The 13,571-nt window shown below is 47.0% G+C and overlaps 1 protein-coding gene across 1 annotated transcript in view; it reads left to right on the top strand.

Annotated features, from left to right (window-relative positions):
• Nucleotides 1-762: 762 nt before the first annotated feature.
• LOC112555603 (myosin-VIIa-like) overlaps nucleotides 763-13,571 on the top strand; it is a 32,043-nt gene continuing 19,234 nt past the window's right edge. Inside the window, exons 1-3 of the mRNA XM_025224033.1 lie at nucleotides 763-1,642; nucleotides 12,523-12,762; nucleotides 12,926-13,222. Coding sequence (XP_025079818.1) covers nucleotides 1,619-1,642; nucleotides 12,523-12,762; nucleotides 12,926-13,222 — 561 coding nt within the window. The 5' untranslated portion in view covers nucleotides 763-1,618. The remainder of the gene's footprint in view (nucleotides 1,643-12,522; nucleotides 12,763-12,925; nucleotides 13,223-13,571) is intronic.

Genomic DNA, 13,571 nt, shown 5'->3' with positions numbered 1-13,571 from the left:
GAAGGCCAGAGTTCACTCAGTTCACGCTAGTGACTAACCAGGGAAGCTTTGTAAATAATCTTTGATTTTTCTTAAATGCTTGGCCTTTATTTTCAGTGATTATTGCTAGACCTCAAGGCTCTGCTCCAATGAATGCTTGTAGCTAGAACAGAAATGCAACACTTGCTCACTTGTTCACTTGCTCACCGCCGCCAGGTGTCAGGGCTGTAGGCCAACCGTCTTTACGGCCTTTTAACTGTCTGTCCGTCATACTTCACAGGTATGCTTAATGAGGGGCCGCTGTCTGAACACCTGCTGTCTTTCTACCCTCAGTGTGTGTGTAGCGTGTGTGTGGGACCTGTGTGTCTCTCTGTCTGGGAGAATGTGTGTCACTGAGATGGAGTGTGTTTGTATAACAATGTGTTTAAATGTGTGTGTGTGTGTAAAAGAGAGTAACAGAGAGAGCGGTGCTCCCCACACTCTATCCACAAGCCTTATTCACAATTAACTACTCGGCAAGAGGTCAAAGGCTATTCTATATCATCGCAAACGGCCTAGCATAGAATTAAACATTCATTTTAGTTGGCAGAAATTTCGAGAAAAAAAATTGACCAACTTTGACCAGCTTAGAGCATATTAGTTACAGCAGAAACGAATGGTGAGTCTCGCCCGACCTGGTACTTGCCAGATCACGTGACCTAAGTCAGCGTTCCCATAGAAATGTACCTTTGACCGACAAAGACCCTTCCTAGTGCATTCGCGGTTTTTCTTCGTCGCCGACCAGAGATAGCAGCGCACCACTGCACGGAAATTCTTATCTAGGCCACACTGCCAAGTGTGTCCTCCGGGTAGACTTTTTTCCTGGCATGGAATTTCAATTCCACCCCCAATCCACCCACCCCGATCGCAACATACCCGACTGCAGTGTAGCGGTGCGCGAGCAGCTCACCCACCCTGGCGTGTTGTGCCCAACCCTGGAGGTTGCACGTGTTGCCGTCTGCTGCCTGCTCCGTGACCAGCACGTAGTCCGGTGATTAGCCCCCCGACAGTCCACGTGCAATCAATACCACGCCGCTCTTTGACTGTAAACTGTCCTGGAGTGACGTAGCACCGTGTGGTGTGACCGCCCAGGTGTAAAACCTTGTGCTCACAGGTGTTGCTTCTGGAAGGAATGTGTTCACATACGTTGTAAATCTGCTTTGTTAGGAGTTATCTCCACACGAAGGCACAAAAAAAAAAAAAGCAGGTGAGATACATGTCACACGTCAGAATGCCACACCTTTGGCGAGGAGTCGTGTTGCACACCGTGACAGGCATCAAGTTGCAGGACGTGATCAGCTTGTAAAGTCTCTTGTCTCGGATTGCATGTTGTAGTTGCTGTGTTTCGAGGAACGGATCTTGACTAACAGTTTCATTTTCTTGGGAGTTCATTCTGCCGAAGGTACAATTGATGTGTCTGGGTGTTTGCAGGGAGCAGATCGCCACACACAGGAATAGTCTGTCGTCTTGGATGTCGCTTAGGAGTAATGCAAGGAATTCTGTGACAGTTGGACTGGAGGTACTTGCGTCTGCATGTGTGAAGAAGAATCGCATGGTAAAGGAATAACGAGCCTGGACAGTTGAGAAGGGGAGTTCATCCATGTCTCAGTCATCAGGGGGTAAGGTAAGTCGCTTTTAGAACGAGTAGACGTGGTGCTTGTGGTGCTTGTGTGGTGCACGTGGTGCTTGTGGTGCAAGTGGTGTTTGTGTGCACGTGGTGCACGTGGTGTTCTGTAACAACTATACTTTCGTACATCACACTCCTTACAACACCAAGGTTCGCCATGCACTCGCCGTAGAGGCGTTAGAGTCGTTAGGATTGTTGTTTACATCGTGTGACATTATCTCTTATCTTGGCGCACGTGTGGCTAGTGCAGGCAGTTCACGACCTTGACCTGGGGTCAGGACAACCGTCGGACGGTGTTTGTCCACTCGCTGGCCTGAAGTCTCTGGTCCTTGGACCTTGGCAGTGACCAGTGAGGACCTTCCATAGTTGTAAGTGTGAACACCTTGTGGAGCTTGTAAGGCGGGTGTTATAGGGCTAGGGCAGTACGGGTAGACAGGGTATATCATGAAGTAGGTGTGGTAAGTGTGGCACCAGAGCAACAGACGAGTAGACAAATTAATCAGAAGAGAGCAGGGAGGCGACGAGGAAGTGCCGGGGCTGTCCGTCGGGTTGCGTGCAGGGAGAGGAAGGGTTACCCGAGTGGAAAACAGGGTGGATCGTGTGGGCGTGGCCCCTGCCAACATCGGGGGTAGCCTAGTAGCCTGGAGTGGCTTGCATGAGCACTGAGTGCCCTGGACAGTTGCTCCACTGCACCTTTGTGACCGGCAGTCGTCTGGCACCTGACGACCGTTGGCTTTCAGAATATTGTCTCCACACGGCTAGTCATCGTCAATGGAGAGGACAGATCATTGACCCTATCAGTTCCCTGAAATGAATATTCCTCCAGTTAAAAGGGTAACTGGATCAACTATATGGATTGTAAAACGATCGTTGAACCTCGGGGACGAGCTATTCCTAGAACGCACGCGCACACAAGAGAGGTGTGTAGTCCAGGACAGGTGTCAAACGTTGGCTGCAGCACACATTGACGTCATTATATAAGCAGCAGTCTCTTTCAAATTAACGGTCAACGGTCAGTGGGTGGGCATAGCTTTACCATCGATGACTGACAGATTGACTTACCCCTGTTCTTAGTTAAAAAAAAAAAAAAGCTTATCGTCAACTGAGTTCAACTCACCCCACCTACCAGCTGGCCGGAATCTTCCTGATGTTGGCCCCTGAAGATCGCGGGAACGATAAGGTGATGATAAGGGTGATGAAAACCAGCAGGTCACAAAACATCGGGTGGACCTGACTGGAATGCGGGTGTGGCCGCGGTCCCCCTAATCACTTTTTCTCAAGCGCTGACCCTCCGTCACAAGCCGAGCGAAAGCTGCTCAGTCCCGTCCTTTAATCTTTTTTTAAAATAAGGATTCGCAAATCCTTTGTAACTCCCACGTTTTGCTCGAGGGCATCTTATCGTCCACCCCCGTGGTTTCATGTTTACGAGCTGTTTAGCTCTGGTATCATCATCCACTGTCACTATCATTAAACTCTCGCGCGCAGCTAAACGCGTTTTCCACGTTACTGTCATTATTTGCACGTGAGAGTACAACTTGCTCTCCTTGGTCTTCCATCTGTTATTTTACTGTTATTTTACTGTTATTTTACTGTTATCAGTTGGACAGGACACACACATATCTCTCAATCTCGCTTCCTGGTCTGCGTCATGGCGTGGACAGCTGCTTACAGCTGTGTGTATTGTAACTTGGAAGATAAGATGTCACCAAAGATATTTTGAAGCTATAAATTATTGTCGAGGTTGTAAATTATTATCGAGGCTGTAAATTATTATCGAGGTTGTAAATTATTATCGAGGTTATAAATTATTATCGAGGTTGTAAATTATTATCGAGGCTGTAAATTATTGTCGAGGCTGTAAATTATTGTCGAGGTGTCTGTCTGGCGCAGCTTTCCTTTTCTTGAAAAATCTCTTTAATTTCCGAAGACGACGAGACCGCCAGTCCTGAGATGAGCGGATGATGTGAGGCGACTGGTGCGGTGACGTGCGGGTAGATGAGGCTACCACGTGTCTGGCTCACGTCACGCTCTCCGTCCCACGTCACTCTCACAGGGTCAAGGTTGCAGCCATTGCTGTCACGTGACGTTGACGAGGGCGGCTTGAGGCCTGGAGGCAGCAAACTCATCAATTCTGGCAACTGGATATTTTAGTAATTTGCTTTCTCGTGACTGTGACGCTGGTATTTGTTTACTTACTCTACTAATTTGTTTTCACGTGACTCTGATCAAAACAACTGGAAACTTGATTGATTTATGTTTCATCAGAGAAGCTCGATGATTGAATTTTGTCCGCGTGACTCTGATCGTGTCAACTGAACACCTTTTACTTTTTCTGTCATACTGCGTCTCGCCATGATGTCAGTCCGAGGTCGTGACCTCCTAACATGATAGTGTGACTAGTAATGTTGAGAGAATGCGTGGGTCTCCTCCATTTTCCAGTAGTTTCCAGTAAAGTGAGTCACCACATGTCACATCCACGGTCCAGTCTGCGTGTGACTTCTTGTGAAATCTCTCTTCTGGCATCGTGGGGTGGATGTGTGGACGGTGATGGGTGTCAGACAGGAAATGTGTTGTGAGTGAAAGAACCTCCCAGACTCATTGCACACACGCATGCGAGGACAGTGAAGACGTCAGCCCGCTGCACCACTCACGAGAAGAAAGAAGCCGAGGCGGAAGGTCTCTGTCGGCTGTGATTAGCTTCTCAAGTGGAGAAAGAGCGGCGCCGTGATACAGGCCTTGCGACACGGGGGCGGGTAGACGGGAGGAGGATCAGGGACGAGCAGGAATTATTACTTTTTTGTACAAAGTACAGCTCGCCGCAGCCAGCAGACACGTCAGTTCGTCCTCAAAAAAGAAAAAGAAAAAAAAAAAGAAAAAAGAAAAATCGAAGTGAAGTCTTCTCGTCGGATGTGTGGGTGTGTGTCTGCACGCGAATTTGCGAGATTTTGTGCGCGCATGTGTACAAGCTTGGAAACACAATGGCATGTATTTGTTACAGTATGCAATTTGTATACAAGTACACATTTACACAATAGTCGTGAACTATCAATACACAAGTACACATTTTATTATAGTCATGTTTGCAAAGGAGCAGGAGGATACACAGGGTTTGCGCGATGTACTGAGTGTAATGTAACAAAAACTGTCGTTTGATATCTCTCCTTCCCTCCTTGTCTCTTACTCTGTCGAAGTCGCACTCCCTCTTCCCTGTCTCTCATTTTATCTTTTGTGTTTTGTCTGTGACATTTACAGAACAAAAATGGCCAACCTTTACAAATAAACAAGTGGGGAGGGCTGAGGGGCACGCCTAATGGCGAGATATCTCTCAGACTCTTCCACACATTGTCTCTCGAGAGAAGTGTTACTGTGGTCTCAGCTCTGACTTCATCGTCTTCATCGGTCGATGAGCTGGCAGATGAACGGGCATCCTTAGTGCAGGACCACTACTTGCACGTTGATCTTCCGTCACGTGTTCGTGAGGACTACTTGCACGGGGAGGAGATCTTGTATGTCTGTCCTCACTGTTCTCGGTGTTTCTGTTCGTCTATTTTTATACTTCATTCAATTCGGTTTTCTTTCTGTTTTTCACTTGTCGGCGACTGTGCTTTCCTGTTTTTTCTTTCATACCAGCAGACATGTTCAGCGGCAATTTTTTCCGCTCAGAAGATTCCACCAGTAGACGACTTCCCCAGAAAGCAGTAAATCAGCCAAACACGATTGTGCATGTACCCGAGTTTAAACCCAGGGTGGGGGACACTCCCTGCTACTTTGTTGGGTAACACCAAGCCCTGACCGCACCCTCTACTATCAGTCACACTTTTTTATTATGGAGAGGGGGTGAGTTGAGATGGTTGGCGATTGAGCTACTAAATGTTTAGAGCGGGGTAGGGCATACCGGGTGGTGTTAAGGGTGGCTTAGAAGCGACACAAATAACCTCCAGATAAAAACGGCTCAAACGGCGTCATAACCTTTGTACAGTATGAATGTGCTTTAGACATGAGTTGGTATGTAGGACAGGACGAGTTGTGAATAGAAGACAAGACTAGGTGTGTGTGCGTGCGAGACAGCGAGTTACAGGTGAGGGGTTGGACAAACAATGTGGTAAACATGAAGAGCTGTTTGTATGTATAACAGAACTAGTTTGTTTATGTAACAACACGTGTGTTATGAAGCAAAAGGACATGGTGTGGATATGAAACAACGGAAACGATCATACCACCACATTTTCTTGTCAAATAATCCGAACCTCGCCATCTTCTCTTCATTTCACACAAGCCAGGTCCTCTAACATCCAGCAGGCAGAGTGAGATAACAGTTATTATCAGTTTGGTTGCGCTTGTCAACAACATATGGCAAGACGGATTATCTAGCTGGGAGGTTGAGGAGGCTGACAACAGCTGTGCAGACGACAGGAGGACCACGGGTGCCACTCCACTGGTCATCAGTCGCCAGCAGCTGCCGCATCTCGTGAAGTGCGGGTACCCGGGCAACAACACCCACATCATTGCTCACTTCCTCCCGCATCCTGCTAAAAGCCCGAACTTTTCATTTTTCATTCATAGACTGACGAATGCCCTGGTGATACCCTCTAGACTACTCATTAATGGTTGTGTTCACGCTAAACTGGCTACACAAGTGTTTGCCCACCCGTTCCTGTAATAACACGCTTCTAAACATTGTCAGTTTGTCATGACTTTCTGTTTTGATTGCTGGGGTTAGCAACAAGTCAACATCAACAGAGCGGAACAAAGAGGCTTAGCCAACTGTAAGCTAATGAAGTGACATTTCATCTGTTAGCTTATCTATCAACCTATCCATCGTGGCCCTGTAACCTGTATTTTTGTAATTACTGTTGGCAGTTAGTCGATCGGCACGTGACCTAATGAAAGGTGAGAGTTCAAGTGTGGTTGATGGCGTGACACGCTGCAGGCTGCCTACAGTTGGCAGAGAGAGTTCTCTGGAATGTGTTCAGGTCATCGACACGGAGTCTGACGTCCACCAGGCGCCAGACGTGGACAGCAGGCGTCAGATGGCGGGCACCACAGCTCCATGGAGCTTACAAACGATGTGCCAGAGTCCAAACCACTCATTGTCCCCACTGACCAGCGGCTGTCACAGAGACTGATGGCCTGGGATGCACAGACAGGGGGAGGGATGAGTACAGGGATGCATTATGCGCGTTTAAGCTGACGATGTAGGGAGCGAGGGCGGCACGTGACCTGGCGGGGGATGCTGGTGGTGATGGATACAGCAGACCCTGGGGTCAGGCACAGGTCAACGCTCTCTGCTTTGTGATCGTTCATCTAAAACGGAGCCAAAGCTGGAAACCCGAGTGAAGATGATAAATATTTGAAAGAGACCTGCGGCTTTGATGTTAATTAGGTATTTGGTTGAGCAGTCGCGTGCGCGTGCGATCTCGTGACTGAAGATTGGTTTGCGCGGAAGTGGACGGCGTCTCTGGAGATGGTGAATGAGGTCTTGTACGCATGGCTGGCTCCACAGTTCAGCGGATTTTTTTTTAATCCTATCCAGCTTTTTTCTTTATCTTTGAGTCAAGGAGACAGACACTAACACGAAACATCATCACCCATTATACAGACAAAATATTATGAAGTATGTGAGAAACATTTATTGTGTACAAAGCAGAGCAAATAAAATGTTTCATGTGGAAGTTCAGTGGTGCTAGAGAAGGATTTGTCGACATGCCAGGTATTTGTGGTTAGTAAATACCAACAGGGAGACAGGTGCACCAAAGAAACAATGTGGAGAGCCAGGTGTCGGTCGGCAGCAACTAGAGGCAGCGAGCACAGAGTTATCCTTCTATCCATCCACTACAAGATCAGTTAACTCCCCTGTGTGCAGGTAAATGTCAAGAGGCTAAAATAGTCTCACGGATGAGCGGACTGCTGTATAATTTACTATTCTATCTTGCATTCCTATTCTGCATTTTGCAGTCAGGTTGAACTTGTGATTGTGTTCATGCGTTGCTCGCGTCACAGATGTAAAGTGAGGAGACTACGGAGGTAAGATGAGAGGAGTGTTTATCCCTTGTGACAAAAGGTTTGAAGTGTCTACCAAATCATTAAATGCTACCTGAAGTATGTGGGCCCTGAGCAGACTGTCCTCCAATCCACACCACGTGACATCCGGGTCCCCACTGTATTCCAGGTGCTCGTCAGACTGGCGCCCCGGGTGTCAAAGGGTCTGTACTATACAAACCACATCCGGCAAGTATGAGCACAGTTGTTTTCCCCCCAAAAAAGCAAGAAGTCTGGTTAGAGACAAACCAAGGCCGCGGCAGACCATAAAATCTAGGAAAGGAAATGATAGATTACTGTTAACTTGAACGAGAGAGAGACAAGCCGACGAATTTTTATTCTGTCTTCCATCTGCATTGTCCTGCTTGTCAGAACTAACAGGGTGAGATGGTAGGATTAGGGTTAGCTAAGACTGGCACCGAAAAGTCTTTGAAACGGAAAAAGTAAGCGTTTAAAAAATTTATATCTACTTGACTTTCTTCTGCACTGACCTGTGAGGTATAAATGACAGACTTGATGACATGCAAGAGGAGATAAAGGACAGCCATGAGAACATCTCACAATGCTTAAAATGTCAGAGTGAAATCAGGGAAAGAACTTCGTGAGCTCCTGCAATCTGTGCAGCACACAAGAGAAGATGTTTGAGCACCTGTACACCTGTACACCTGTCTGTACACCTGTACACCTGTCTGCATTCTCAGTCTCGTCTGAAGAAGATGGCGGAGCAGCTTGACCCACGAGACACCGAGGGTAGGTGCGATGATCTCGGAAGAAAGTCCTCGCCAAATGTCGCGTTTACCTGGCAGGTCACGTGACCAGAGACCTGTAAATGTTGTCATCCAATGCCGGCTTTGTGCAGCGGAAGTCTTCTCCTTTCAAAGCTGGAAAAGCAGAGACTGGGGGGACGATGATGGCAAATGGCTGGCAAGCCGGACACAGGTCGCCCTGCTTTTGCTTTCTCAACAACTCTCTCTCCCTAACACAAACCCAAATATATATATATATAATTTCCCTGACGATCTAAAATATAATAAATACTTCTGTAATACTATGTGTAGTTACCCAATGCACTTTTAACATTATCTCATTATTATGTGATACTAAACTGAAACACGCCGGTGACATGTACAAGGGAGGGTTCACTTTCTCAGGTGAGCGAGGAACGGTTGACTATGAAGCACACACCTGTGTGATTGTGTGATTGCAAATGTCAACCGGCATGAAATGGTAAATATGACTGTGGTAAACATGACAGGTAAACATGACAGGTAAATATAACTGAGGTCCCGTCACCTAACGGTATTAGGGAGTCAGGTGTTAGAACCTTCACTGTTCTCTGGGCGCCACACCTGACATCACCTTTAGATGGAAACAAGCCAAACTAACCAGCCAACCAACCAGCCAGCCAGCCAGCCAGCCAAGCATGGAGAAGGTTAATAAGAATGCTGAGAATTGCTCGTCATGCGGAGACAGGTGAAGGCGAGGACGGAGTTGGTCACCTGTATCACTCCCACACGACGGTGATGGCGGATGGTGTTAAGGGGACAGCAGGCAGCTGCTACAAGGTGCTGGTCAATATTAGTCTGTGGACACAACGTGCGGCGCACGCTCCCTGTGTCGTCACGCGAGGACACAAAGTCCACAGGGCGCGAGACTGCCGGGGTCAACGGCTGCTGCCAGACCTTGTGGGAGGGAGAGGTCCATCGGGAAATGAGAGTCAGCAAAGCTAACCACACGCTGACAGCAATTTTCAATGAAAGTGTTTTTTTCTTAAAATAACATTATTTTTTGTTTGTTATATTAAAATGCAATGACTGACCTCAAAAAGGTTGTAGATACATTATTATTGTAGATACATTATTATTTCCGGCTTTTGCCGATGGAATAGTCTCCACTTTTTTGAAGACAGAAAAAGAAATTTTCTTTTTATTTTTAATTCTCTGTTCGTGTCACTTTTGCTCGTTGGTTGTTTTGGTTCCCGAACAAAGTCTCCTGAAGCAAATATTTCATCAGCATCCCTTTGTTTTCTCCCCTCGCTCCCTCCTGTCGTGTGGTTCAGAACTTTACTGACTTCAGTGGACTTCCACAAGTGGTTGCCGCTTGAGGACAGACTTTTCTTTCACGAGTCCATGTGAAGAGTACAATCACAGAAGTGAGACTGTAGCTGTGAAGATTCCCTCCATCTGTAGACACCATGGTCATCATACCGGATACGACTGTTAGTTGTGTGTCACGTGATACTGGCTTCTGCTGTGACTAAATGTCAGTGTCCTATTTATTCTACGACAGGCGTTGAAATAGTGACAGTGACTAACATCAGAGGACCGTTAGTTGCAAGTTTCCACCTTTCCACATGGATACATCACTACATCGTGATGGACGCCCTAGTCGGTGTGTAAAGCAATGTTGACAGCTTGCTGACACTCATCTTCCTGTCACCAAGCCCACTGTCTCCTGACAACACCCGACAGTTGTGTGAGGAGCATGAGAAAACATGTTTTCCACGGGAGTTCCACGCCTGCTGCTGCCCACCCGCACTGACACCCAGCTGACAGTCCGCAAAGTCGGGTGGATGCTGGCCTGGAAAGATCTGTACACTACATACCCTGCTCCAGCTTTGGTGTGTGTTTCTCATCCTATTGCCTTACATTATTTATTGTGTTGACAGGTAGAGAGTTATTCCGCTTTCTTAAAGGTGTGTGACGTCAGCGAGGGACCGGAAGTGTCGCCCATTGTTAGGATTTGAACTCAAGTGATCGGTGGTGGGTGGTTAGTTGGATTAGTTATATATATATTAGTGATAACAATCAAGTTGGCTGTGACCGATGTCCAAGCATGTCATGTGACCAGCTGACACTGGGGTCGTTGACGAGGACAAAAGAGATGAAAGAGTTCCGTGTGATTTCTCTTATTAACTCAACATCCGGTAAAACATTCAACTTTTTCTACCTGAACAGGAAAATAGACTGGATTCAGACTGATAGTCTTTACAAGCTTTAAGCAGTTTTAGTTGCCTTTACACTCCCTTTAAGTGCAGAAAGACATCAGAAGATCGAAGACATTAAAAGATAAAATTACGAAAGGTGCATTTGTTTTGCATGTATCCCAGAGGTCTTCAGGTTGTTCCGTTAAGATTTCAATTTCTCCTTCGCTTAATGTCTTTGACCTTTTTAATTCTACTTTTATTTTTGTTCTAATGAGCCGTTCAGAGAGAAACAATAATAAATTAGCAAATAAAGTTAATTTTTCGCGGGGAGGGGTGGGGATGGTGGATGTGTTTATGGATGTTGTTGTGTGTGTGGCTTGCTGTGAAGTCACGTGAGGAGCCACAAACACAACGGAAGGACACACCCTCGTCTTTATACTCGATGGACAGCCAGCAGTGCGGCCTCATACAGGGAGAGGAGAACAAAGGAAGATTGAAACACCAGTTGAAATATGATTTGTCCCTCGCATTGTTTTCGATATTTTAAACAAAGGTAGAATTAGTTTTCTTGTCTTGTGTAAACTGTTTTATTGCTCGTGTCCTCAGACTTCTAGACACAGCCATTGTGTTCCATCATGCCAACTTCCTTGTCGACTAGAGTTGATAACGACGGTGACGATGTCATCTCAAGTGGTCTGGGGTCTCTTCGAGGAACATCGCTGAGCAGGAAAGTTTATTGTTACCTTAGACCATCCTCTCTGACACCTGCTCCTTTCCTTCATCAAACGACGTTGCCGTCACGTAGTAGAGGGGTTAGTGTTACTAGTCTCGTGTTCAGCTGTCACGTGATGTGCAGTTAGCGCCACCTGTCGACAGTCTTATATCTCACATTATCATTTGGTGAACAATTCACTTCCTCCAATGATTGTGTGGCTGTGACTCCCAGGTGGACTGTGGAGAGTAGGACAAACACTACCACGCCATGCTATCGTCATACACAGTGGATAAAGTCCGGACTTGTTTTTATTTACCGATTAACTTTTAAATTGAAAAGTCAGCGAGGGAACAAATGAGTCTGGCTGATATCATGACCAAAATGGAAGCAGTCTGTCATGTTGAACTTGTCCGACTGCAGTAAGAAGCTAAGGACGAGATTTGAAATCCTTGTATTACAGCGAGTCCGAGGCTGCTCCTGGGATAAAACTGAACTAAACAAATTTCGATTCCGACTTTGACCCTGGGGGTCACTGAATTGACACCTTCCTTCTTTATCTCTATATATGCGTCTGTTAAAAACTCATTGAACTCAAGCAACGAATAAATGAAGTAGAATTAAAAGTACTTTTTAAAACTAAGAGCATTTAGCAAAGTCTTCTGTGGCATTGTGTGTGGTTACTGTGTGGAGGACATGTGAGCATCACTTTGGTACTAAACCTACCTCATTGCTCCTGCTTCCTTAGGATTCGAACTCTTCAGCTTCTGGAGTTGTTTGTTTCCATGACACGACGGTTGGTTTCTGCACAAGACCTACCTGTCTGCACCTTTCAGTCAATGGAGAGGATGCTCGTGGTCCACAAATCTTTACGAGACATTTTGCCATTTGTCTGCGCTGTCGGTCAGCAATGTTTGTCTGTTGTTCCTGTCAGCCATGTTGTATTGTAAGACTACTCTGTCTATTGTGTCTGTCAGCCATGTTTCATTGTCAGCCATGTCTACTGTGTCTACTGTGTCTGTCAGCCATGTTTTGTTCCAAGACATGTCTACTGTGTCTACTGTGTCAGAAATGCTGTATCGTCAGACATGTCTACTCTGTCTACTGTGTCAGTCATGTTGTATTGTAATACATGTCTACACTGTCTACTGTGTCAGAAATGCTGTATCGTCAGACATGTCTACACTGTCTACTGTGCAGGCTCCAGTCATGTCCAGGGACCGTCCCCAGAGCGTGGTCATCGCCGGCACGCACAGCGGCGCCGTGGCCTTTGGCGAGGACATCGCCGACGACCAGTACTCGGTGTCCGAGCTCTCGCACGTGGAGGATGAAAGCCGGGCAAGGAGGGTCAGAGGTCACGCCGGCCTGGGAGCCGCTGGCACCAAAGAGATTTTCCTCCGCACGACCCTGAGCAGGGCGCCCCCTGGCTTGGAGAGGCTGGTGAGTCCTGCCGCCTGTTGTCAGCGGTCACAACTAATTATATCTAATATATAATTACAATCTGACCCTGCCAGAGGTGCCAGCTAATTATAATAACCCACAATTATAATTATCTCTATTATCTGTAATATATAATTACATTGTGACTGCCACCTGTTGCCAGCGGTCCGTGGAGGACTCGGAAGCTCGGACGAGCACCAGCAGCAACTCGCAGATTTCTTCAGGCGAAAACGGACATCCGGGTAGTGCACCTGCCGACCACGCGTCTGACGTGTCACCTGACGCGCCGTTGGACGCGTTCGGCTCTGACGTCAGCACGGAGAGTGACGAGTTAGAGCCCCTGCCCTCCAGCTTCGCGCTGTTCGCCAAGACCAAGTTCCAGCTGAAGACTACTCACGCCTACTGCTGCGCCGCCTTGTCGCAGCCTCTCCTGGCAAAGTCGGAGCGAGCGGACATCTTGGTGAGCAGCTTGTCGCCATCGACATACATGTTTATATGTTTAGACCTGCTTTTATGCCAGCCAATCAGAGGAAAGTTTACTGTCAGTTTCCAAAGTAAGAGTGTATTTATCTTACTAGTGTGAAACTTACAGAAGATCAGATATTTGCTTGCGTGAACAGCAACAGGGTAGGATCCTGCCACATCCCCATCCCCACCTCTATCCCCCAGTTGAGGTGAGGAAAGGTTGAACCACTCACTTTATTGTCAAGTCAGACCGGTTTGCCGGAGGTTAACAGTCTTGTCAGAAAGGAACTGATTGTTCCTCCCACCTTACCTTGAAAATAGCAGGACGATAATTTTGAAGTTAA

Source organism: Pomacea canaliculata, linkage group LG14 (genome assembly GCF_003073045.1).
Source record: "Pomacea canaliculata isolate SZHN2017 linkage group LG14, ASM307304v1, whole genome shotgun sequence".
NCBI classification, from domain to species: Eukaryota; Metazoa; Mollusca; class Gastropoda; order Architaenioglossa; family Ampullariidae; genus Pomacea; species Pomacea canaliculata.
This window is presented reverse-complemented; position numbering and strand designations above follow the sequence as displayed.